At 42.1% G+C, this 27168-nt stretch overlaps 2 protein-coding genes across 2 annotated transcripts in view; one reads left to right on the top strand and one right to left on the bottom strand.

The window, feature by feature from the left end:
- The window catches only part of dcaf6 (ddb1 and cul4 associated factor 6), a 48161-nt gene extending 38360 nt beyond the window's left edge, over nucleotides 1–9801 (bottom strand). Inside the window, 1 exon segment of the mRNA XM_061879234.1 lies at nucleotides 9424–9801. Coding sequence (XP_061735218.1) covers nucleotides 9424–9511 — 88 coding nt within the window. The 5' untranslated portion in view covers nucleotides 9512–9801.
- A 4944-nt stretch (nucleotides 9802–14745) lies between these two features.
- On the top strand, nucleotides 14746–26860 carry mpc2b (mitochondrial pyruvate carrier 2b). The gene is made up of 5 exons (XM_061879239.1): nucleotides 14746–15101; nucleotides 18124–18164; nucleotides 25076–25160; nucleotides 25360–25471; nucleotides 26095–26860. The coding sequence occupies exons 1-5, from the start codon at nucleotides 15008–15010 to the stop codon at nucleotides 26135–26137; spliced, it is 375 nt and encodes a 124-aa protein (XP_061735223.1). The 5' UTR covers nucleotides 14746–15007; the 3' UTR covers nucleotides 26138–26860.
- The last annotated feature ends 308 nt before the right edge of the window (nucleotides 26861–27168 follow it).

A 27168-nucleotide genomic window follows, 5' to 3' on the forward strand; every position in this document is an offset into this window, starting at 1 on the left:
ACGATGGACCCTCTGCTGTTTTTCTTGGGAATTAAATCTTCCTTCATTCGCACCTTCTCTCTCTTGTATTACCACTCACATGGCTCCGCTAGCATCACAGCTAACCTTACCTATGCAGCTACCTCTCTGTTCCGCGAGGGCGTATACGTATGTGACGTATGACGTGACAGTATGTGAAGTATGTAAGAAGCTGCGCTTTCTGTCTGTGAGAAGGAGAGACAGGAACGTAGTGTAATGCCCGCAGCTAAAAGCAACTGCGAGAGAACGTATACTCGAATATCACAATATAGTCATTTTCTATATCGCACAGAGACAAACCCGCAATATATCGTGTATATCGATATATTGTGTATATCGCCCAGCCCTAGTACAAGTTTTTTTTTTATTCTGGCAACTTAGCTGCCAGTTTTTCTACCATAAAAACAAATTTACCATCTTTCCATTTACAGTAATACACTGTTAAAAACAACAACCGCAGAATTTACAGTCAAAAACTGGCACCTCAGTCAACAGAATCGTGACGCAAAAAACGGTAGTAGTTTTTTTTTTAATTTACAGTAATCTGCTGTAAAGAACAACATAAAATGTATCGTCATTTTTATTCATTTGATGGGGAGTTTTCTGTAAAGGTAAGTATTTTTATTTAGACAAAAATGTGTTTGGAAAGTATGATAAGATACTTTATTATTTCTTGCAATATTGAATACTATTAAAGGTAAAGGTATGCAATTTCAAGCAGTACATATATTTTTTCCTGTCAAAATGAAAAAAATCAATTACATTTCTTGAGAAAATATTAAGTACTTTATTGACACATCTCATTGTCGCGGCCAGATTTGGTCCCCAGGCCTTGAGTTTGACACCTGTGGTTTATATCGTCTTACATCTAAAATCTCAGATACAAGTAGTCCTGCAGTGTGTTTACTTGTGCAAAGCCAATTAATATCTAAATGTCCTCCAATAAGCACACCAGGTTGATGTTTTCTTGTATTTTAGAGAAGTTCTTTAGAAAAGAACATGGTAGGGTTTCGGCTCATAGGAGATAGCAGCTACACAACAGCTAAGCACACAATAGCACATAAGCTTGTCATACGTAATAAGTGTCCTTCATTGAACAATAATGCAGTCTAAAAGGCATGCCAAGGCAGTGGCATATACGAAAGTATCCAGTAACAAGCATGTCTTCATCATTCAACCTACTACGCCATGAACCTAACATAGAGGTATGGTTGGGCGATATGGCCTTTTGTTAATATCTCGATATTTTTAGACCATGTCACGATGCACGATATATATCTCGATTTTTTTGCCTTAGGCTTGAATGAACACTTGATGCATATAATCACAGCAGTATGATGATTGTAGGTGTCTACATTAAAACATTCTTGTTCATACTGCATTAATATATGCTCATTTTAAACTTTCATGCAGAGAGGGAAATCACAAGTAAGTCAATTGACCAAAACTGTATTTATTAAACAGTTATTAAACAGTGGCACAAACATTCATGTAAATTCCAAAACAGAAAGTTTAAGATTGTCAGAGACAGTTTAAAACAAGCTATTAGTGCACTTTCGTGCATTATGTCACTAAGATGAGATATCAAAACAACACCAAATTAAAGATGTTGACAAGCGGAGTTTCAAGCACTCTTCATTCTCTAGCGCAGGGGTCGGGAACCTTTTTGGCTGAGGGAGCCATCTAAGGCAAATATTTCAAAATGTATTTCTGTGAGAGCCACATCATATTTTTTAACACTGAATACAACTAAATGTGTGCATTTTAAGTAAGACCAACATTTTTAGAGTATAATAAGTATTTTATTCTTTTTAATAACTTTTTTATTCTGAAGCTAACCTATAATAAATCAAATGTCATGTCTGTTGATCATGTTTTTGTTTGGCCATGTGCTGTTTGTCCTTTGGACTCTTTAAGTTCCTGTTTTTTCCCACTCCCTTGTCTGGTTCCCTTGGTTACTCATTTTGTCCACCTGTCTCTGGTGGACAAAATGCCAGCTCACCTGCTTCCCGAGCACTAATCAGAGGCAGTATTTAAGCTCGTCTTTGCCAGTCAGTCGCCCTGGCGTCAATGTAATCTTTTATTGCTCTGTGCTGACTTGTTTCATGCCTTGCCATAGTTTCGTGCTTCATGCCATGCCAAGTAAGTTTTGTTTGATTTATGTTCATAGTCTGTTTATGCGTTAGCTTTGTTCCTTAGCCTAAGTTGTGCCTCCACTGTGAGCGATTTTTGTTTGGATATTTTTTTAGTTTAAAATAAATCATGTTTTTACCTAAATGCCATGTCCCGAGTAGTCCATCTGCCTTCCTGGGAGAACAACCCTGCAGCAAGCTGCGACCCCCCCATCGTGACATAAAATACTTCTTACCATTAATGCGACTTCTTGAACAGGTGCGGTAGAAAAACGGATGGATGGATGTAAATGCATGAGAATGTTTTATATTTTGCACGTTATTTTTAGCACTGTGATTACCAGCGAAATTATTCATAATTATCGCGTTAAGCAATGTCAGCTAAGATTTATCTGAGAGCCAGATGCAGTCATTAAAAGAGCCGCATCTGGCTCTAGAGCCATAGGTTCTCTACCCCTGCTCTAGCGGGTGACTTTTCAAATGGTGCCACACATTAGCAGTGCTGATACTTTTTGTAGCAACGCTTTTGCTGCATACTTGTGAAACATCTTCCCGCTTGAAGCCAAACCACCGCCAGAGGATGGTCTCCCTGCTGTTTTTCTTGGGAATTAATCCTTCCTTCATTTGTTACCACACCACTAGCATCACAGCTAACTTTACCATGTTGCTACCTGTCTGCTCCGAGAGAGCGTATGACGATGCGACAGTATGTGACGTATATAAGAAGGTGCGCTTGTTTTATGTCTCTGTGAGAAGCAGATACAAGAAAGAGTGAGAAAAAGCCTGGAGTGTAATGCCCGCAGCTGAAAGCAACTGCGTGAGGACGTACTCTCGAATATCACGATAAAGTCATTTTCTATATCGCACAGAGACAAACCTGCAATATATAGAGTATATAAATATACTGCCCAGCCCTACTTAGAGCGGTCATATTTAAAAAATAAATACATTTAAAACACTTTATTGTGGCCTACATAACATGTAATGGTGGTTGGTTCCTTGTTCAAAATTTTGCAGAGATTATGTTTTGCAAACCATCTTCAAGCTGCCTTCTGACCATCTCTTCAGAATGCGCTGTTTTTTTCTTGATTACGTGCCAAAGACCTACTTTGGACTGAGCTCCTCTTCCCCACTATGTCAGGCATGTTTAGTTTTAGCGCTTCATATACTAACAGATGTAAGTTAGAACTATATGCTATTTTTTTGTCAGAAATGGCAACAGCGGAGGATGCATGTGTATGTACTTGCCAGTCTGTCCCCCTGAGAAGATAAAGAAAATGATGGTACTTATTGACTATGACTTTCAACTAAAACTGAACAAAACCAGTTCAGTTTGTTCCACTGACGTAACAAATATGTCACTAAAGTCTCAAATTCCATCCAGCTCTTTTGGAGCAAGTTTAGAAGAAGGCACAATTGTTTTGCAGGTAAGAAAACTTGGTTTTGCACCAAAAAAAAAATTACTTCTCCCCTTTCCCAACATCTGCGGTTCCCTCCAAGGTTTCTCATTGTATCCCATTGGGTTGAGTTTTTTCTTGCCCTGATGTGAGATCCGAGCAGAGGATGTTGTTGTGGCTTGTGCAGCTTTTTGAGACACTCGTGATTAAGGGCTATATAAATACACTTTGATTGATTGATTCTTTAGAGCAGTGGTCCCCAAGCTTTTTTGCACCACAGACCGGTTTAATGTAGGCACCATTTTCAGGGACCGGCTTTTCACTTGTGCCAGATAAATGCAGCAAAAATCTCAGCGGCCTTGTGGTTAGAGTGTCCACCCTTAGTTCAAACCCCGGCCGAGTCATACCAAAGACAATAAAAATGGGACCCATTACCTCCCTGCTTGGCACTCAGCATCAAGGGTTGGAATTGGGGGTTAAATCACCAAAAATGATTCCCGGGCTTGGCCGCCGCTGCTCACTGCTCCCCTCACCTCCCAAGGGGTGAACAAGAGGATAGGTCAATTGCAGAGGACAAAGTTCACCACACCTAGTGTGTGTGTGACAATCATTGGTACTTTAACTTTAACTTTAAATAAGTGCATGAAAAATTTAACTCACTATTTCACTGAATTAGCCCTGGACTTGTTTCTTTGCAATGAGATGCAGATGGAAATCAGCCTTTGGCTACAATCGGTCACATTTATATTGTATATGTTCATTAATGTGCATTGTATCATGTCACAAAGTTGTAAAAAATATAACAAATGGAAAATTCCAATGAGGAGTTTTATTGTACATCTATAAACAAGCTTATTGGTGTGTCTCGTGGGACAGGCGAAAGTTAAGTCGGAGAAAATGCAGTCGTTTATAAATGATTTAATGTTTCTCTGTGGCCCGGAAGCAAATGCGTCACGGACCGGTACTGGTCCCCGGACCGGTGGTTGGGGGCCACTGCTTTAGAGGGCAGACGCGTTGCAATTGAATCAGTAGCACCTCTGCTGGTTAGAGCCAAGTAGTGCACTCGATTTTGCCCCGATTGCTTCAAGATGCAATTAATAAGCCATCAATAGCATCCCAAAACCACAATTGGAACCGGCGACTCCACCCTAATCTATTATCAATCAATCAATGTTTATTTATATAGCCCTAAATCACGTGTCTCAAAGGGCTGCACAAGCCACAACGTCATCCTCGGCTCAGATCCCACATCAGGGCAAGAAAAAACTCAACCCAATGGGATGACAATGAGAAACCTTGGAGAGGACCACAGATGTGGGGACGCCACCCTGGGTGACCGGTGCAATGGACGTCGGGTGGTTCTAGCATAATATTGTGAGAGTCCAGTCCATAGTGGATCTAACATAATAGTGTGAGTCCAGTCCATAGTTGGGCCAGCAGGATATCATCTTGAGTGTACATAGGTCAACAGTGCAGAGACGTCTGGGTATTTGTTCTGTTGTGTTTATGTTGTGTTACGGTACGGATGTTCTCCTGAAATGTGTTTGTCATTCTTGTTTGGTGTGGCGCATATTTGTAACAGTGTTAAAGTTGTTTATACGGCCACCCTCAGTGTGACCTGTATGGCTGTAGATCCAGTATGCCTTTCATTCACTTATGTGTGTGTAAAAGCCGCATATATTGTGTGACTGTGCTGGCACGCTGTTTTTATGGAGGAACAGCGGAGGTGACGACAGGTTGTGGAGGACGCTAAAGACAGTGAGGCACACCCCCGATATTGTTATCCGGATGGAAATCGAGAGAAATTCGGGAGAATGATTGCCCCGGGAGATTTACGGGAGGGGCACTGAAATTCGGGAGTCTCTTGGGAAAATCGGGAAGGTTGGCAAGTATGGCTCCACCCTGGGTCCCGACTTTGGGCAGCTATTAACCTGACTCTTGTCAGATCCTTGTAGTTCGCTGAACTCCAAACAAGGATCTGGGCTCAAAGGCATTGCAAACTCCTTCCAGATAGCAAAAAATAATGAACCAATCAGGATCGCCGCGCGGGATTTGATGGATGTGACGTAGCGCCGAAGCGACTGTTTGATTCAAACAAAACAATGGCGGCACGCAGCCCTCGCTGCGTCGTGTGCTGACATTGAGTCTGTTATTGCAACTGTTTTGTCGAATCTTACGAATACTAATTATTTAAAAGATGAACAGAGAACGGTTTTGAAGGCATTTATTGGTGACAAGGATGTTTTGGCTGTTCTTCCAACCTGGTTTGGATTTCCCAGCGTCGCTCTCATCAGCGTCACGGGTTGATTCCGATGTGAGTGGTTGAAGTAGCACGTCATTCAAGATAACGGACAAGTGGTTTATCCAATCACATGCAATGATTTTTTTTTTTTTTTTTTTTTTTTTTACAAGGCCCCACCTTCTGAAATACATCTCCTGTTGAGAAGTCCCAGATCCTTGTGTGGAGCTCAGCGAACGACAAGGATCTGGCGAGTCAGGTTACTAATTTATAGCCTTTATGGGAATAACAATAATACTTATTACATTTGAGCCTTGCGTCATCAATCATCTGAATTGTTTGTGGTTTGAACATAAAGCCCACTTGTTGTCCCCTGACTACCCACTTTTCCAGGCTAAATATACCCTGGAAGTGCTCGGACACACACACGCGCACGCACATGCATATGCACGCGTACATACACACTATGAGAGCTTGAAGTGTATCTCTGTCAAGCTAAATACAGCAGTTACTAAAGCTCACAGGCACCTGCCCCACCCATTCAAGACTCAGCCTTGATTTAAACCCAATCAGGTGCACACAAACTGGGGAAAAACATCGAAACTGAGTAATGTACTGCTTCTAACGAACATCACAAAATAAATTATAGACATGATAAAGGTAGGTTTAAAAAAAAATAAAAATAAAATTCATTATTGATTCCAAGAAAAAAAAAAGTTTAAATACGCTTTTAAGCCATCTCAATGCAACCAGAGTAAGACAATTTTTTTACCTGTAACATTGATTGATGGATTTAAACTTGTATTAGTACAGTGGTCCTCAAATGGGGGTACGCGTACCCCTGGGGGTACTTGAAGGTATGTCAAGGGGTACGTGAGATTTTTTTTTAAATATTCTAAAAATAGCAACAATTCAAAAATCCTTTGTAAATATATTTTTGGAATAATACTTCAACAAAATATGAACGTAAGTTCATGAACTGCGAAAATAAATGCAACAATGCAATATTCAGTGTAGACAGCTGGATTTTTCTGTGTAAATGTTCCATAAATATTGATGTTAAAGATTTTTTTTTTTCTGAAGAAATGTTTAGAACTAAGTTCATGAATCCAAATGGATCTCTATTACAAGAGATCTCTATTACTTTAAGTTGATGATTACTTCTAAGTGTAGAAATCTTTATTTATAATTGAATCACTTGTTTATTTTTCAACAAGTTTTTAGTTATCTTTAAATATATACTTTTCAAAACAGTTCAAGAAAGACCATTACAAATGAGAAATATTATGCACTTTTATACAATTTAATAAATCAGAAACTGATGACATAGTGCTGTATATTACTTCTTTATCTCTTTTTTTCAACCAAAGTTGCTTTGCTCCGATTAGGGGGTACTTGAATTAAAAAAATGTTCACAGGGGGTACATCACTGAAAAAAGGTTGAAAACCACTGTATTAGTAGATTGCACAGTACAATACATATTCCGTACAATTGACCACTAAATGACAACACCCGAATAAGTTTTCCAACTTGTTGAAGTCGGGGTCCACTTAAACCAATTCATGTTTTGAAGAAGTTTCATTAGAAGTATTATGCGAGAATTGGCCTGAATCAAAAATCAATTCTGAATCGAATCAGATCCGATCGTCAGGTACCCAAAGAGTCACACCCGTATTACTAGTGCATACAATTGGCGCATAACTTGTATTAAAATCACGCACACAATAGAGTATAGCAGTGGTTCTCAACCTTTTTTCAGTGATGTACCCCCTGTGAACATTTTTTTAATTCAAGTACCCCTTAATCAGAGAAAAGCATTTTTGGTTGAAAAAAGAGATTAAGAAGTAAAATACAGCACTATTTCATCAGTTTCTGATTTATTAAAGGCCTACTGAAACCCACTACTACCGACCACAGAGTCTGATAGTTTATATATCAATGATGCAATATTAACATTGCAACACATGCCAATACGGCCTTTTTAGTTTACTAAATTGCAAGTTGAAATTTCCCGCGAAGTGTCGTGTTGAAAACGTCGCGGTATGATTACGCGTATGATGACGCGTGCATTTGACGTCTCGGGTTGTAGCGGACATTATTTTCCATCCCGATCCAAGCTATAAGTAGACTGCTTTAATCGCATAATTAAACAATATTCTGGACATCTGTGTTGTTGAATGTTTTGCAATTTGTTCAATTAATAATGGAGAAGTCAAAGTAGAAAGATGGAGGTGGGAAGCTTTTAGCCTTTAGCCACACAAACACACGGTGTTTCCTTGTTTAAAATTCCCGGAGGTGAAGCTTTACTATGGATCAGAGCGGTCAAGCGAACATGGATCCCAACTACATGTCAACCAGCAATTTTCGGTGAGAAAATTGTGGTCATAAGTCGGCTCTTACCGGAGATCAGCGGGGCTTCTGTCCTGCTGCAGCTTCGTGACTTCCCTCAGAGACTCTGGCGTCAACACACCCGTGGCCACACCCCTCCGACTTTCAGGTACTATTTAACTCACTAAAACACTAGCAACACAATAGGCAGATAATGGATTTCCCAGAATTATCCTAGTAAATGTGTATAAAAACATCTTAATCGCTCTCACTGCAATCACCTTTTTTTTTCTTTTTCTAGTCCTTCACTCTAAATTTCCTTATCCACAAATCTTTCATCCTCGCTCAAATTAATGGGGAAATTGTCCCTTTCTTGGTCCGAATAGCTCTAGCTGCTGCTGGCTATGATTGTAAACAATGTGAGGAGACCTACAACCCGTGACGTCATGCGCACATTGTCTGCTACTTCCGGCAAGGCTTTTTTATTAGTGACCAAAAGTTGTGAACTTTATCGTAGATGTTCTCTACTAAATCCTTTCAGCAAAAATATAGCAATATCGCGAAATTATCAAGTATGACACATAGAATGGACCTGCTAGCCTCGTTTAAATAAGAAAATCTCATTTCAGTAGGCCTTTAAATTGTATACCAGTGCAAAATATTGCTCATTTGTAGTGGTCTTTCTTGAACTGTTTGGAAAAAAATATATAAAAATAACTAAAAACTTGTTGAAAAATAAAAAAGTGATTCAAAGATAAATAAAGATTTCTACACATAAAAGTAATCATCAACTTAAAGTGTCCTCTTTGGGGATTGTAATAGAGGGGATTCATGAACTAAATTCTAAACATTTCTTCACAAAAAAAAGAAATCTTTAACATCAATATTTATGGAACATGTCCACAAAAAATCGAGCTGTCAACACTGAATATTGCGTTGTTGCATTTCTTTTCACAGTTTATGAGCTTACATTCATATTTTGTTGAAGTATTATTCATTAAATATATTTATAAAGGATTTTTTAATTGTTGCTATTTTTAGAATATTTTTTTAAAAATCTCACGTACCCCTTGGCATACCTTCAAGTACCCCCATTTGAGAACCACTGTAGTATAGTACAGTTAATGATTTTTATAGACTTTACGGATAAAAACATGAGCTTGTTGCATAAAATTATGCAATTGCAGTAGAAATTGTCAGACTTAAAAAAAAATAAATGGAGGTAAATCGAGGCGGGTGTAGATTTTGACATCTGAGCTAGTGGGTAACAGACAGGCTACATGCTACAACATGCTATAGCGTTCTTACCTAAATAGTTAGTCCTGATGCTGTTGGGCTCGCTGTATCCGATGAGGCGTTTATTTACATCCCAAACCAGGTTTCCGGAGCAGGACATGGTGACGGACAGCTTTTAATAAGCAACAACGTTGACATTTAAGCTGCTTTCTGTTGTTGTTGCCATCGCTCCATGTCAAAGCGGGAGATCGCTAACGTTAGCAAGTCGCCGCTGTCAAGGCGTCCATGGTGAAGGAAGGAAAGAGGAGCTCCTGGTTCCTGTCACCGCGGCCTTTCGTGCTTTGCACCTGGCGGCTCTCTCGCTCCCCGGGGGTGATAACTTGTGAGGGAGTCCTGCTGCTCTGGCCTGCTTTATTTTGTCTAGCTGGGGACGATCAGCTGTGTCCAAACATCGCGATAAACGACGAGGCTTGAGCATGGGTACGTTCGATTTGTCTTCTCGGAAGAGGCTTTTTTTTTGATTGATTGATACTTTTATTAGTAGATTGCACATCCATCCATCCTTTCATACATTTTCTACCACTTATTCCCTTTTTGGGGTCGCACCTATCTCAGCTACAATCAGGCTGGAGGGTGGGGTACACCCTGGACAAGTCGCCACCTCATCGCAGGGCCAACACAGATAGACAACATTCACACTCACATTCACACACTAGGGCCAATTTAGTGTTGCCAATCAACCTATCCCCAGGTGCATGTCTTTGGAAGTGGGAGGAAGCCGGAGGCCCCGGCGGGAACCCACGCATTCACGGGGAGAACATGCAAACTCCACACAGAAAGATCCCGAGCTAACCCCTCTGCCACCGTGAAGCCCGTAGATTGAACAGTTCAGTACATATTCCGTATTCCGTACAATTGACCACTAAATGGTAACACCCGAATAAGTTTTTTATTTACATGATGAGTCTATACTTTCGAATCCTCTCGATTTTTCCGGGAGAATCCCGAATTCCAGTGCCCCTCCCGAAAATCTCCCGGGGCAACCATTTTCCTTTAGCGTCCTCTACAACCTGTCGTCACGTCCGATTTTCCTCCATACAAACGACGGGTCGGCGCATTCACATCATTTGTGTGGCTTTTACACACACATAAGTGAATGCAAGGCATACTTGGTCAACAGCCATACAGGTCACACTGAGGGTGGCCATATAAACAACTTTAACACTGTTACAAATACGCACCACACTGTGAACCCACAACAAACAAGAATGACAAACACATTTGGGGAGAACATCTGGGACCGTAACATAACGTAACAAATACCCAGAATCCCTTGCAGCACTAACTCTTCCGGAATCTACAACATACACCCCCCTACCCGCAGTCACGGAAAGGACATGCAAACGCCACACAGAAAGATCCCGAGCCCGGGATTGAACATAGGACAACTCAGGAGCTTTGTACTGTGAGGCTCATGCACTAACCTCTGCCACCGTGCTGCCCTCAAACCTAAACCATCCATCCATCCATTCATCCATTTTCAACCGCTTATTCCCTTTGGGGTCGCGGAGGGCGCTGGTGCCTATCTCAGCTTCAATCGGGCGGAAGGCGGTGTACAACCTGGACAAATCGCTACCTCATCGCATGGCCAAACCTAACCCAACAATAGTAATAGTTGAGGATAAAATGAACTGGAAATATCATGTAAAAAAATATACAACATAAAGTAGAAAGAAAAACGTCAATAATGAATAAAGCAAAACATGTTCTACACCAGTGTTTATCAACCTTTTTTTGAGCAAAGGCGCATTTTTTTTCAATGAAAAAATCCGTAGGCACAACACCAGCAGAAATCATTTAAAAAATGAAACACAGTAGACAAAAAAAATGCATCCTACTCAGTGGCCTAGTGGTTAGAGCAGGGGTCGCGAACCTTTTTGGCTGACAGAGCCATGAAAGCCAAATATTTTAAAATGTACTTCCGTGAGAGCCTTATAGTATTTTTTAACACTGAATACAACTAAATGTGTGCATTTTTAAGTAAGACCAACATTTTTGTAGGGACGGCCGATAATATCAGACTACCGATATTATCGTCCGATAAATGCTTTAAAATGTAATATTGGAAATGATCGGTATCGGTTTCAAAATGATCGGTATCGGTTTCAAAAAGTAAAATGTATAACTTTTTAAAACGCCGCTGTGTACACGAATGTAGGAAGAAGTACAGAGCGCCAATAAACCTTAAAGGCACTTCCTTTGCGTGCCGGCCCAGTCACATAATATCTACGGCTTTTCACACACACAAGTGAATGCAACGCATACTTGGTCAACAGCCATAAGTAGCCACTGAGGGTGGCCATATAAACAACTTTAACACTGTTACAAATATGCGCCACATTGTGAACCCATACCAAACAAGAATGACAGACACATTTCGGGAGAACATCCTCACCGTAACACAACATAAACACAACAGAACAAATACCCAGAAACCCTTGCAGCACTAACTCTTACGGTATGCTACAATATACACCCCTTCTACCCCCTTGGCACCCCCACTTCAACCCCGCCTCCCCAACCTCGCCCACCTCAACCTCCTCATGCTCTCTCAGGGAGAGCACGTCCCAAATTCTAAGCCGCTGTTTTGAGGCATGTTAAAAAAAATAATGCACTTTGTGACTTCAATAATAAATATAGCAGTGCCATGTTGCCATTTTTTTCCATAACTTGAGTTGATTTATTTTGGAAAACCTTAATGCATCCAGCGGGGCATCACAACAAAATTAGGCATAATAATGTGTTAATTCCGCGACTGTTTATATCAGTATCCTTCGATATCGGTATCGGTAATTAAGAGTTAGACAAAATCGGAATATCGGATATCTGAAAAAAAAAGCCATTATCGGACATCTCTAATTTTTTGAGTTTAAAAAGTCTCTTATTCTTTTTAATAACATTGTTTTTCTGAAGACAACCAATAATAAATACAATACTTCTTACCATCAATGCGACTTCTTGAACGAACAGGTGCGGTAGAAACGGATGGATGGATTAAAATGCATGAGACTGTGTTAGATATTGAACGTTATTTTTACCACTGTGATTACCAGCGGAATTATTCATTACTTATCGTGTTAAGCAACGTCAGCAAAGATTTATCTGAGAGCCAGGTGCAGTCATCTAAAGAACCACATCTGGCTCGAGAGCCATAGGTTCCCTACCCCTGGTTAGAGTGTCCGCCCTGAGATTGGTAGGTTGTGAGTTCAAATCCCAGACCGAGTCATACCAAAGACTATAAAAATGGGACTCATTACCTCCCTACTTGGCACTCAACATTAAGGGTTGGAATTGGGGGTTGGATCACCAAAAATGAGTCCCGGCCGTGGCCACAGATGCTGCCCGCTGCTCCCCTCACCTCCCAGGGGTTGATCAATGGTGATGGGTCAAATGCAGAGAATAATTTCGCCACATTGTGTGTGACAATCATTGGTACTTTAACTTTATTCCTTTAAATGTTGACAATCATATCAAACAAACGAGGAAACAATTCTGGTAAGTTTATAAAATTCATAAAATTATTCAAATGCAAATACCGTATTTTCTTGAATAGCCGCAGGGCATATAGTATGCGCCTGCCTTGACTTACTGCCGGGTCGAACTCGCTTTCCAAAATAATTAGCACATGCTTAGTATTACCGCCTGGTCAAACTCCTGACGTCACGAGTAACACTTCCCCTGTCATCATTTTCAAAATGGAGGAGGCTGATTTCAATACCGGTAATTAGAAATCGTATAAAGGAAGAAGATTAAGAGCTATTCAGTAGGATTTAAGGTCCAAGCTTACATCACACTCAAATTTTTACTGCATACCTTTGGTAAGTGCCGGAGTGAGAAGAGGTTTTAAAATAATTAGGGCATGCTTACTTTTACCGCATGCCTTTGGTAAGCGCAGGAGTGAGAAGAGGTTTTATATTAATTAGCGCCCCGGCGGCAATTCAAGGAAATACGGTAAGAGAAATACAAATTGGAAAAACTTTCAGTTTAAGAGACGGTTCCAACTACAAGCGGGGTTTGAACTCACAACCTACCGATTTCAGGGTGGACACACTATCCACAAGTCCACTGAGCAGGTGTTTCGTTATGTTTGCCTTGGGGTATTTTTGCACCTTGTTTTTTGGCCATTCAGGTGTGCAGTTGTCTGTGGCTTTATGTTGCCATTTGTCTGCGCTTATTTGCCTTATTTTATTTTGTGTTTATTTTTTTTTATTTTTTTTTGTGAGTTACTTGTTTTTGGGTGGAAAAATAATATTTGATATTCACCTGACTGTATTTCGGCAACTGTATATGTCCCCAAAAATTTAATAATCAAATATTGAAAAAAAATATGTATATATTGTAATATCCTAAAGCAGTGGTTTTTAGCCTTGTTGGAGGTTCCGAACCCCACCAGTTTCATACGCGCATTCACCGAACCCTTCTTTTGTAAAAAATTGTTATTTTTTTTTTCAAATTCAAAACAAAGTTATATGTTTTTTTTACCCGGTGTACAAAATGAACCGTGCATGAACGCACAACAAATTACACACCTGCAAATCAGTGTGACTTCTGCTGTTGCCGTATCCATGATACGCAAATATGGAGAAGTTTTTATTTAGACGATGAGTCCATACTTGCCAACCCTCCCGGTTTTTCCGGGAGAATCCCGAATTCCAGTGCCGCTCCCGAAAATCTCCCGGGGAAACCATTCTCCTTTAGCGTCCTCTACAACCTGTCGTCACGTCCGATTTTCCTCCATACAAACGGCGTGTCGGCGCATTCCCATCATTTATGTGGCTTTTACACACACATAAGTGAATGCAACGCATACTTGGTCAACAGGCATACAGGTCACACTAAGGGTGGCCATATAAACAACTTTAACACTGTTACAAATCCGCACCACACTGTGAACCCACACCAAACAAGAATGACAAACACATTTGGGGAGAACATCCGCACCGAAACATTACGTAACAAATACCCAGAACCCCTTGCAGCACTAACTCTTCCGGAATCTACAATATACACCCCCCTACCACCAAAGCACCCCCCCCCCATCACCTCAAACCCCGAATTCGGAGGTCTCAAGGTTGGCAAGTATGGATGAGTCGGGTGTGTCTTGACTGGCTCCGCCGAACCCCTGAGGCCGACTCACCGAACCCCTACAGTTCGATCGAACCCAGGTTAAGAACCACTGCCCTAAAGAAAGAAAGAACAGTGTATACAAAAAAAAAGCCTCCACCCAGTTGGGATACGCCAGGCTTCTGAAACACATACCCTCTTTTCGAACCAATCACATACGAGTTCTCAAACAGACTGACCAATAAGGACAGTGTCCCGTTCCCAAGCTCCGCCTCCTTGCCTGGTGCGGCACAAAGTCACCTCGTCGTGTCGGTCAGGGAGAAGCTAATGACAGCTAGCATCAGCAGCTAGCAAACAGAATTACTGAAGAGGCACAAAAACAAATTCAATTTTTAAACTCATGTTTGTATGGTTCGAAACGTCGCAGTTTTTTATACTGCCTTGTAATATTTAATTCGAACAATTATTTTGTCCGTCTTTGCCTATTGCTAAGCTAGCTAGCTTCTTCCTCCCCCCTTGAAAAAGCTGCAACATGGCTGCACTGAGAGTGTCGTATCACAGGATTTTGGACAGAATCGAGCACATCTTGCCTGCTAAGCTGAGACCTCTATACAACCACCCTGCAGGTAATGTACATCATTAGGTAAAGGGAGTAAAACAGTAGTTCGTATCTAAAAGTAGCAACTTTTAAGTGTTTTCTGGAGTTCATCATTTGCTTAGCAACACTCAATTGGTTATAATTTAATGCAGAAAATGGACTGTTTCCTAGATATTGTGTTTATTTTTAATAGTGAGAAGATTCCAGAACACAGGTGATGCAAGCCAAATGTCAAGTGTACGTTCCATGATTGCATCCATTCCATTGTTTATATTTAGCTAAGCCTGATGTGCTTGGACAATGGTTAAAGAAATAAGATATATCATTGTGTTCAGGCCTCAACAGCACCACTAGTTTGAGCATAAAAGGCTTCCCCAAAAAATCCCTTAAGGGGGTTCAATTTAGATAGAATAGAATAGACTTTATTGTCATTGTATTTGCATATAACGAGATTAAAGACTCCAATTTAGGTGCGGTTGTGGGAACAAATATGGGGTAAAATAAATAATACAAGAGGTAATAAAGGAAAAAGTAACAATTGAAATAAACAGACTACTATCTACTTAAGTTCCAGGACGCTGTCTTTCCTGTCCAAGGGTATTGCAACAAGGACAACATTGTCAGCAGGTATGAAGGGGCGGTGACAAAAAGCACCTCACTCCGAGAACATTTACAGTAACAAAATGTCCTACTTTTTTAGTCCCGCTGAACATTGCATAATCATGGGCGGTTAAGTAGAATTGATTTATGTGGACCCCGACTTAAACCAGTTGGAAAACTTATTCGGGTGTTACCATTTAGTGGTCAATTGTACGGAATATGTACTGAACTGTGCAATCTGCTAATAAAAGTTTCAATCAATCAATCATCAAAAAGTGGGGATGTCGTACCGTTGTGTAGGTACACAACATCATAAATGTCAATATGAAATAAATGTTGCCATGGAAGTCAAATAAGGTTGCTTAAATCAAATTAAGGATGTGTAAGATTTATGCCAGTATAAGAGAAAGTTAACTTTGGTGCATTCAAGGACCTTCAATTATAGTTAAAGGCCTACTTAAACCAACTACTACCGACCACGCAGTCTGATAGTTTATATATCAATGATGAAATATTAACATTGCAACACATGCCAATACGGCCGGTTTAGTTTACTAAATTCCAATTTTAAATTTCCCGCTGAGTTTCTTGTTAAAAACGTCGCGGAATGATGACGCATGCGCGTGACGTCACAGGCTGTCAGGAAATATTAGCGCAGTACCATTTGCAGCTAAAAGTCGTCTCTTTTCATCGCGCAATTAAACAGTATTCTGGACATCTGTGTTGCTGAATCCGTTGCAATTTGTTCAATTAATAATGGAGAAGACAAAGTAGTAAGATGGAGTTGGGAAGCTTTAGCCTTTAGCCACACAAACACATGGTGATTCCTTGTTTAAAATTCCCGGAGGTGAAGCTTTACTACGGATCAGAACGGTCAAGCGAACATGGTTCCCGACCACTTGTCAACCGTCAGGTTTCGGTGAGGAAATTGTGTTAAAAAGTCACCTCTAAATTACCGGAGATCTGTGGAGTTTGCGCCGTCCTTGTATCTGCCGTGACATCCCTCAGACACTGGCCTCAAGACACCCGTGGACACACCCCTCCGACTATCTGTTACTATTTAATCTCACTAAAACACTAGCAACACAATAGAAAGATAAGGAATTTCCCAGAAATATCTTAGTAAATGTGTCTAAAAACATCTGAATCCATCCCAATGCAATCGCCTTTTTTTTTTTTTAACTTTATTTATTTATTTTTTCTAGTCCTTCGCGATCAATATAATCATCTACGAATCTTTTATCCTCGCTCAAATTAATGGGGAAATTGTCGTTTTCTCGGTCCGAATAGCTCTTTCTGCTGGAGGCTCCCATTATAAACAATGTGAGGATTTGAGGAGCCCTCTCCCTTGTGACGTCATCGTCTGCGACTTCCGGTAAAGGGAAGGCTTTTTTATCTGGACCAAACGTTGCGAACTTAATAGTCGATGTTCTCTACTAAATCCTCTCAGCAAAAATATGGCAATATCGCGAAAAGATCAAGTATGACACATAGAACTGACCTGCTATCCCCGATAAATAAGAAAATCTCATTTCAGTAGGCCTTTAAAAGCAGTTAGCTATTAGCATGCCTGTTGCTGGCTCGTTCTCAGTGTGTAACATTTTTAGCCTTGTCCTCCAGTGATACTTACTTTTGAAACTACAAAATACACTTTATTCGCCTTATTGGAGGTGAATAAAGAGACACGATGTCAGCAGGATGACCAAAAATAAATAGTTTCAGTCAGACTAGATCGGTGTTTGTGCGTTAAAATATCACATACTTTTTCACTGTGAGTGACTGATAATTATCAGCACAATTGATTAGCACATCCATATTTTTGTAATGATTGTTTGTAAAATAAAGAGCAAAATAACTTCAAAGGCGCAACCTTTGATGCACAGTCTGTTTTCCTTGGCTCCATTATACAGGACTTCCTTGCTCTCACGTCAAACACCCACTTATCAACTATTGTATCTGTGTTAAAACGATTTCATTAACTGTTCAATTCTTCAGTCGTCATTAAGATTAGATGTAACTGGCCTGAGTGATGAATGTCAGATGAGGGCTTGGACATTATGGCGCACAGAAGTTTTGTTTTTCAGTTGAAAGACATTTTGCATTAGGTTAAGTGAGGGGGTCAGTCAAACATTTACAGCTCAATGTATGGCTTGCTTTATACGTATAAAACTAGGACAAACAACATAAATTTAAAAAAGGGCCACTAAACGCCACTAAATATCCTCCAGAAAATCAGTTTTCCAGGCGTTAGAAGAGACCCTAACCAACAAATCGACATTGAAAACTTGTGCATTGACAGTGGTTTTTGTGCACTTGGACTTTGCTTTATTTGGAAAGTTTTAGAATGCTCTAGCAGGCAGAGGTTAGTTTTCTCTGTTATTTAACTAATACCAAAATGAAGTCAAATGTTTGTTTTTTCATGGTTCTTTTTTCTTCTGTTTTCATTTAAGGTCCAAAAACGGTTTTCTTTTGGGCCCCAGTATTCAAATGGGTAAGTGCAGTCACCACAAATTATAAAGCATCAAAGTTTTTTGTTTATAAAAAAAGCTGCTGGTTCAGTCTTATCAAACCAACAAGAACATAAACAGTAAATAGAAACCGACCAAAATAACTTTTGATATTCTAAAAAAAAAACACAATAATAATTTCTATAAGAAAAATATAACTTAAATATTGCACATCTTTAAGGAAAACTGCACAATTTTGGGAATTTAGCCTATCGTTCACAATCATTATGAAAGACATGACGACGGATGGATTTTTTAAAATGCATTTTAATTATTAAATTTGATCAAAAGTCAGCATACAATGGAGCCTATGGGAGCTGTTCATCCATCCATCCATCATCTTCCGCTTATCCGAGGTCGGGTCGCGGGGGCAGCAGCCTAAGCAGGGAAGCCCAGACTTCCCTATCTCCAGCCACTTCGTCTAGCTCTTCCCGGGGGATCCCGAGGCGTTCCCAGGCCAGCCGGGAGACATAGTCTTCCCAACGTGTCCTGGGTCTTCCCCGTGGCCTCCTACCAGCTGGACGTGGCCTAAACACATCCCTAGGGAGGCGTTCGGGTGGCATCCTGACCAGATGCCCGAACCACTTCATCTGGCTCCTCTCGATGTGGAGGAGCAGCGGCTTTACGTTGAGTTCCTCCCGGATGGCAGAGCTTCTCACCCTATCTCTAAGGGAGAGCCCCGCCACCCGGCGGAGGAAACTCATTTCGGCCGCTTGTACCCGTGATCTTATCCTTTCGGTCATGTCCCAAAGCTCATGACCATAGGTGAGGATGGGAACGTAGATCGACCGGTAAATTGAGAGCTTTGCCTTCCGGCTCAGCTCCTTCTTCACCACAACGGATCGATACAATGTCCGCATTACTGAAGACGCCGCACCGATCCGCCTGTCGATCTCACTCTTCCCCCACTCGTGAACAAGACTCCTAGGTATTTGAACTCCTCCACTTGGGGCAGGGTCTCCTCCCCAACCCGGAGATGGCACTCCACCCTTTTCCGGGCGAGAACCATGGACTCGGACTTGGAGGTGCTGATTCTCATTCCGGTCGCTTCACACTTGGCTGCGAACAGATCCAGTGAGAGCTGAAGATCCCGGCCAGATGAAGCCATCAGGACTACATCATCTGCAAAAAGCAGAGACCTAATCCCGTGGCCACCAAACCGGAACCCCTCAACGCCTTGGCTGCACCTAGAAATTCTGTCCATAAAAGTTATGAACAGAATCGGTGACAAAGGACAGCCTTGGCGGAGTCCAACCCTCACTGGAAACGTGTCCGACTTACTGCCAGCAATGCGGACCAAGCTCTGACACTGATCATACAGGGAGCGGACTGCCACAATAAGACAGTCCGATACCCCATACTCTCTGAGCACTCCCCACAGGACTTCCCGAGGGACACGGTCGAATGCCTTCTCCAAGTCCACAAAGCACATGTAGACTGGTTGGGCAAACTCCCATGCACCCTCAAGAACCCTGCCGAGAGTATAGAGCTGGTCCACAGTTCCACGACCAGGACGAAAACCACACTGTTCCTCCTGAATCCGAGGTTCGACTATCCGGCGAAGCCTCCTCTCCAGTACACCTGAATAAACCTTACCGGGAAGGCTGAGGAGTGGGATCCCACGATAGTTGGAACACACCCTCCGTTCCCCCTTCTTAAAGAGAGGGACCACCACCCCGGTCTGCCAATCCAGAGGTACCGCCCCCGATGTCCACGCGATGCTGCAGAGTCTTGTCAACCAAGACAGCCCCACAGCATCCAGAGCCTTAAGGAACTCCGGGCGGTTCTCATCCACCCCCGGGGCCTTGCCGCCGAGGAGCTTTTTAACTACCTCAGCGACCTCAGCCCCAGAAATAGGAGAGTCCACTACAGATTCCCCAGGCACCGCTTCCTCAAAGAAAGACGTGTTGGTGGGATTGAGGAGGTCTTCGAAGTATTCCCTCCACCGATCCACAACATCCGCAGTCGAAGTCAGCAGAACACCATCCGCACCATACACGGTGTTGATAGTGCACTGCTTCCCCTTCCTGAGGCGCCGTATGGTGGTCCAGAATCGCTTCGAAGCCGTCCGGAAGTCGTTTTCCATGGCTTCCCCGAACTCTTCCCATGTCCGAGTTTTTGCCTCCGCGACCGCTAAAGCTGCACACCGCTTGGCCCGTCGGTACCTGTCCACTGCCTCCGGAGTCCTATGAGCCAAAAGAACCCGATAGGACTCCTTCTTCAGCTTGACGGCATCCCTCACTGCTGGTGTCCACCAACGGGTTCTGGGATTACCGCCACGACAGGCACCAACAACCTTGCGGCCACAGCTCCAATCAGCCGCCTCGACAATAGAGGTTCGGAACATGGTCCACTCGGACTCAATGTCCCGCACCTCCCTCGTGACATGTTCAAAGTTCTCCCGGAGGTGTGAATTGAAACTCTCTCTGACAGGAGCCTCTGCCAGACCCTCACAATGCGCTTGGGCCTGCCAGGTCTGTCCGGCATCCTCCCCCACCATCGCAGCCAACTCACCACCAGGTGGTGATCGGTAGAAAGCTCCGCCCCTCTCTTCACCCGAGTGTCCAAAACATAAGGCCGCAAATCCGATGACAGAACTACAAAGTCGATCATGGAACTGCGGCCTAGGGTGTCCTGGTGCCAAGTGCACATATGGACACCCTTATGTTTGAACATGGTGTTTGTTATGGACAATCCGTGACGAGCACAAAAGTCCAATAACAAAACACCACTCGGGTTTAGATCCGGGCAACCATTCTTCCCAATCAAACCTCTCCAGGTTTCACTGTCGTTGCCAACATGAGCGTTGAAGTCTCCCAGTAGAACGAGGGAATCACCCGGAGGAGCACTTTCCAGTACTCCCTCGAGTGTACCCAAAAAGGGTGGGTACTCTGAACTGCTGTTTGGTGCGTAAGCACAAACAACAGTCAGGACCCGTCCCCCCACCCGAAGGCGAAGGGAAGCTACCCTCTCGTCCACTGGGTTGAATTCAAACGTGCAGGCTTTGAGCCGGGGTGCAACGAGAATTGCCACCCCAGCCCGTCGCCTCTCACTGCCGGCAACGCCAGAGTGGAAGAGGGTCCAGTCCCTCTCGAGAGAACTGGTTCCAGAGCCCTTGCTGTGCGTCGAGGTGAGTCCGACTATATCCAGCCGGAACTTCTCTACTTCGCGCACTAGCTCAGGCTCCTTCCCCCCCAGTGAGGTGACGTTCCACGTCCCAAGAGCTAGCTTCTGTAGCCGAGGATCGGACCGCCAAGTGCCCTGCCTTCGGCTGCCGCCCAGCTCACATTGCACCCGACCTCTATGGCCCCTCCTATGAGTGGTGAGCCCATTGGAGGGATGACCCACGTTGCCTCTTCGGGCTGTGCCCGGCCGGGCCCCATGGGGACAGGCCCGACCACCAGGCGCTCGCCATCGTGCCCCAACTCCGGGCCTGGCTCCAGAGGGGGGCCCCGGTGACCCACGTCCGGGCAAGGGAAATCTGGGTTCATTTTGTTGTAATTCCATAGAAGTCTTTGAGCTGCTCTTTGTCTGATCACTCACCTAGGACCTGTTTGTCTTGGGAGACCCTACCAGGGGGCTTTAGGATCATTGGGACACGCAAACTCCTCTACCACGGTAAGGTAGCAGCTCAGAGAGGAGGGGAGCTGTTCAATTCTGCCTATAGAGACCAATTAAAAAAACAACAAAAAAACAAACAAACATCCAAACACCTCCATTAGGGTTTTATATACATGATGAAAGTATATATGTATTATATTAAGGGATACATTTATAATATTTAATATTTACTTATTTTGATCATTTTAAGCATACGTGAAGCATTAATTTAAAAAACGCAACCCATTTGCTTTTTTTTCCTCCTTTATCACTGATTGTTACTGACTGCAGACTTTATGAAAGCCAACAAACATAATAAAGCATCACTTACTGTACAATGTCTGCTGGCATTAGGATGCCGACTGCTAGGGTGTTCATACATTCCCATGTAGGTGAAGAATAACTCATAATCCTCACTCAGAAAAGGGGTAGAGGGGCTGGGGGGAACAAGCGCTTTTTCGTGCCATCCTCGCCAGTTCCCGGTCCTAAATGGCTGTCAAAGTGTACCAACTTGTCAGAATAAAATAGGTTGTTTGGTGTCTAGAGGCAATATTTATGATCGAGAATAAACTTATAGGGAGCGAGGAAGCAGCAGACCAGTCGATGATGTAAACATAGGGACACCCGGAAGTGAGTACGTCACAGCTATAAATAGTTTGTCTGCGTTAGCGCTTATAATAACAATGTCACAAATACTCCATTGATATTCAAGTCATGAAATGTAAATGGAGTATTGTTGGTGCTTTTTGGATAGTTATCAGATTTTGTGGGCGGAATAGTATAGCTCCCATCGGCTCCGCTGTAACTTTTATTTAAATTTATTTAATATTTAGAATGCATAAAAAAAATATACCTGAGTTGTCATGTCTTTCATAATGATTGGGAACCATAGGCCAAATTCCCCCCACAAAAAAGAAGTGCAGTTCTCCTTTAAGGTGCATTTTTTTTCTCCGCCCACTGAGGCCAAGATTGTGAATGACTAAATAGAGGGTTCACTGTGTTCAGTTAATTTTACTGTTTAAAAAAACATGCTCAGGTACTGAGAGCAATTTGTTATTTGCGTACTGACTTTAACCATGTTGGATTGGCCATGGAGGCAATGGATGAGAGGCTCAACAATTCTGATTGGCGAACATGTCTGTCACTCAAATGTTCGGTGACAGCGCATTCTTTAAAACCTCAATGTCAGTTCGATGCCAATTAATCATTTAGCCATAGCTGAAAGTGTGGCAGCAGTTAAAAGTTGACTATCACACATCTTTCCACCTCCATTGTTGTTTAGTGTGCATGCTTTCTTCCTGTTTGTCTTCAGTTTTCTATAAAAATTATGTTGTTGTGTAGTTGGACAAATTTTAACAAATTACCCTCTACTAAAAATGTCATCATGGTATAACTAACAGTATCATGGGAAGAGGGAATGGAGGCTGCCTCTGAAAGAGAGCGGGACAAATATTCAGAGCTGGCAAGCGAGTGCGCACAAGCAGGATGGAGGTCCTTCACCTATCCAGTAGAGGCTACACTGGAGCGTCCACCCAGCGGCTCCTAAAGTCCCTCGGGATCAAAGGCTCCAATCTAAAGAAGGCACTCAAAGCCCTGGCAGAGGAGGCAGAACAAGGGAGCTTCTGGTTGTGGCTCAGAAGAAACAACAAGGCTTGGGAAAAGCAGGGCGCGTAGACAGGGGGAAGTAACTTGGGTCTCAGGGTGCTGGAATAGCAGCACCCTGAGACCCATGTTATGGTATGTGGTCGGGACCACGCGTTACTCAGGGAGCTGGACGTCCCTGCCATGCATAGTCCCTTGGGACTCTTTTCATATAGACAACAGCAATAGCACCGGGGTTAGGATGTGGGTACAGTATGGATCCTTCAGCTGGCTGCAGGGGGCGCCAGGGAAACGTCCCTGTCGCTGCTCCACCACCCAGAGATGTTCTGGGATTGAAGGAGCGAAACATCCGTGAAGGGTGGCTCCCGGCTGACGACCCTGCAGCCAGCACTACATGGCACTGTCGGAGGTGCGTCAGGCAGTAATGCCCTGCAAGTGTTAACTTGTGCTTACATCAATATTTGCATACATGTTAAAATAACAGGGGTTTAAAGGCCTACTGAAATGAGATTTTCTTATTTAAACGGGGATAGCAGGTCCATTCTATGTGTCATACTTGATCATTTCGAGATATTGCCATATTTTTGCTGAAAGGATTTAGTAGAGATCATCCACGATAAAGTTTGCAACTTTTGGTCGCTAATAAAAAAGCCTTGCCTTTACCGGAAGTAGCAGATGATGACATCACCTGTGTGAGGGCTCCTCACATCCTCACATTGTTTATAATGGGAGCCTCCAACAAAAAGAGCTGTTCGGACCGAGAAAACGACAATTTCCCCATTAATTTGAGCGAGGATGAAAGATTTGTGGCTGAGGATATTGATAGCGAAGAACTAGAAAAAAAATAATAAAGTTGAAAAAAAAAAAAGGTAATTGCATTGTGAGCGATTCAGATGTTTTTAGACACATTTACTTCATCTCATCTGCTTATTATTTTAATAGTGTTTTAGTGAGATTTTAAAGATTGTAAAGCCATACCTTGATGTCAGATGGCTGCGGTGAACACGAAGTGTCTCAGAGAGAAGCCGAGGAGCCAAGCTCACAGCTGCCTTATTTGACAGCTGCTGCAAGATGACAAAAAATCCATTGATGTCTCCGGTAAGATATATATCACAATTTCCCCATCCAAAAACATGCTGGTTGACGTCGAGAAAACATGTTCGCTTGACCGCTCCGCTTCATAACAAACAAAGAAACACCGGCTGTGTCTCAGTGCTAAAGACAGCTGCAATCCACCGCTTTCCACCAACAGCATTGTTCTTTATAGTCTCCATTATTAAATGAACAAATTGCAAAAAAGATTCAGCAACACAGATGTCCAAAATACTGTGTAATTACGGCAGGAACAGAGACGACTTTTCGCTGTGTTTGGTGCAGCGCTAATATTTCCTTACAGTCTGTGACGTCACGCGTACGCGTCATCATTCAGCGACGTTTTCAACAAGAAACTCGCGGGAAATTTAAAATTTCAATTTAGTAAACTAAAAAGGCTGTATTGGCATGTGTTGCAATGTTAATATTTCATCGATATATAAACTATCAGACTGCGTGGTCGGTAGTAGTGGGTTTCAGTAGGCCTTTAATAGATGATCGCTGTGGAATTCCAGTAGCTTACATTTGAGGACCACATTGGAGCCACTGAAGCAAACATGTCAAATAGTACTTACACTCATAATTACCTTCTGTTTTTTAGGGTCTGGTTGCAGCAGGTTTGGCCGATATGACTCGGCCAGCAGATAAGCTCAGTGCCTCCCAGTCTGGAGTACTGACAGCAACAGGTAACAAAAAGAATATCAAAGTTGTGTATTGTGTTAATGGTTCAGAGGACGTTAGGCTTCTACCAATTTATGCCAAAGGTATCCAAGGTGTTTCGTCACATTTCTCTTAAACAAGCGTTATCTCTTTTGTTGTGTTTTGGTGAAACATACCAGAGCGTGCTTTCACTTGTGTGCATAACCTCTGCTCTCTTTCCGTCAGGGCTCATCTGGTCCAGATATTCGCTGGTCATCATCCCAAAGAACTGGAACCTGTTTGCTGTCAACTTCTTTGTGGGCAGCGCTGGAGCCTCGCAGCTCTACAGGATATGGAGGTTAGGACGATAATGACTCCTAAAACTAAACAAAGAGCTCTTTAGGACTTACAGACAGGGCTACCTTTGTTTTCATTAGTAAGACTTAATCGTACAAAAAAACTAAACAATTTTCTCATAAGAAACCATGTAAATCCAATTAATCTGTTTCAGGCACCTAAAATAGTAACACAAAATGCATCCAATAAGTTTTAAATGCAGAAACAATGCAGAATACATACAAAAGGCGAATGAAATGTGATACAATTTTAGCATCACTTATACTTTTACTAAAAACCTATCAGAAATGGTGATGGATGAGGGTAGAGCCTCACAGACGCCTCTTTATACTTTGCTACAACTTATATTTTTTTAATTGAATGGTGTTTCTTACCTTCTTTGTCAATGTTCTGGCACTTGCAAATTTTTTTGCAGCCTAACTCAAAACCATAAAAAACATGTGAAAAGCGCCTCATGAAAAACCCAGGTGTCATTCTTATTTCAAAAAGGCTGTTTTTGAAAATAGGTTCTTCACAGATCCTTTATATACTTTGAGAACTCTTCTATTTTAGGAACCAATAATTGTGGTATCTATAGCTCCTAGTTTTTAAGGAACATTAAGATTTTGTTTTGTGTCTGAACAGGTACAAGCAAGACCAGAAGACCAAGGAGATAACTGAGTCCTGATTGTTTTCAGTGGACTAAAAGGACAACTCCAACACCAGGCACCTGCCTGCCACTGATCTCCGTCTCGTGTCATTTGTGCATCATCACACCGACTCCCATATTTTAACATTCATGCCAGCAAACATCATCCAACCATATTTAACCCCTCTTTCTCTGCTGGAAATGTGCACTTTCACCAAGTTCCCTCAGGATGTATAATTGACATTAAAAAACAAAACAAAAACAAAGCCACACAAGAATGACGGTCATCAACGCACAAATATTCTTTTAACAAGTAAAATGATTGTACATTGAGTTGTCTTCATGTAACATAGCTTTGGGACGTTTTACCTTTTTTTCATCATCAGGTGTAGCAATCATTACCTCATGCAATCATTTCCCAAAAATTAAATGTTTGGTTAGGCGTGGTTTTAATGGAAGTGTCCTCATGAAATTATATTTTTTTTGTGACAATTTTAATGGCTTTAAATTAAGTAGAAAAAAATAAATTGCTTGCTTCACTGTATTTTCTTTTAATGTTAGCTATCACTGGTACAGAACTTTTGAGCATGTTCATACATTGATGTGTAGTCACCTTACTTATGAATTTTAAAATCCCCTCACGGTATTGGCAAATGTTCTCACTTTACTATCAAATGAAATACTAATTGATTAAATGGCACTTTAAGGCACTGTGGAAATGTTAAGGCTGTGTAAGGTTAATAAACTTGTTCAACTACTAAACTGCCTATTTCAATGTGTGGCCTTGACACAATACACTTCAATCGACCAGTCTTGGAACGTTACCAATTGAGAGGCATTTTGCCACCTTTTCCATTAAAGGAAAAAAGGGTTGCAAAACCTGGCAATTTATAAACTTTCAGTAGTTTTTTAATTTTACAGGAAAACCAATTCATCCACATGAAATTTAACATTTTCCCTTTTTGCCAAATATTCATGGTTATGTTACCCGAGGGGTTGCACACTGCAGAAGCTGAACTGAACAGAAAGGGTTCCAGTCTTTTACTTGCATTCCTTGCCCTTCAGGACGC

The sequence above is a fragment of the Nerophis ophidion genome, linkage group LG19 (assembly GCF_033978795.1).
Source record: "Nerophis ophidion isolate RoL-2023_Sa linkage group LG19, RoL_Noph_v1.0, whole genome shotgun sequence".
Taxonomy (NCBI): Eukaryota; Metazoa; Chordata; class Actinopteri; order Syngnathiformes; family Syngnathidae; genus Nerophis; species Nerophis ophidion.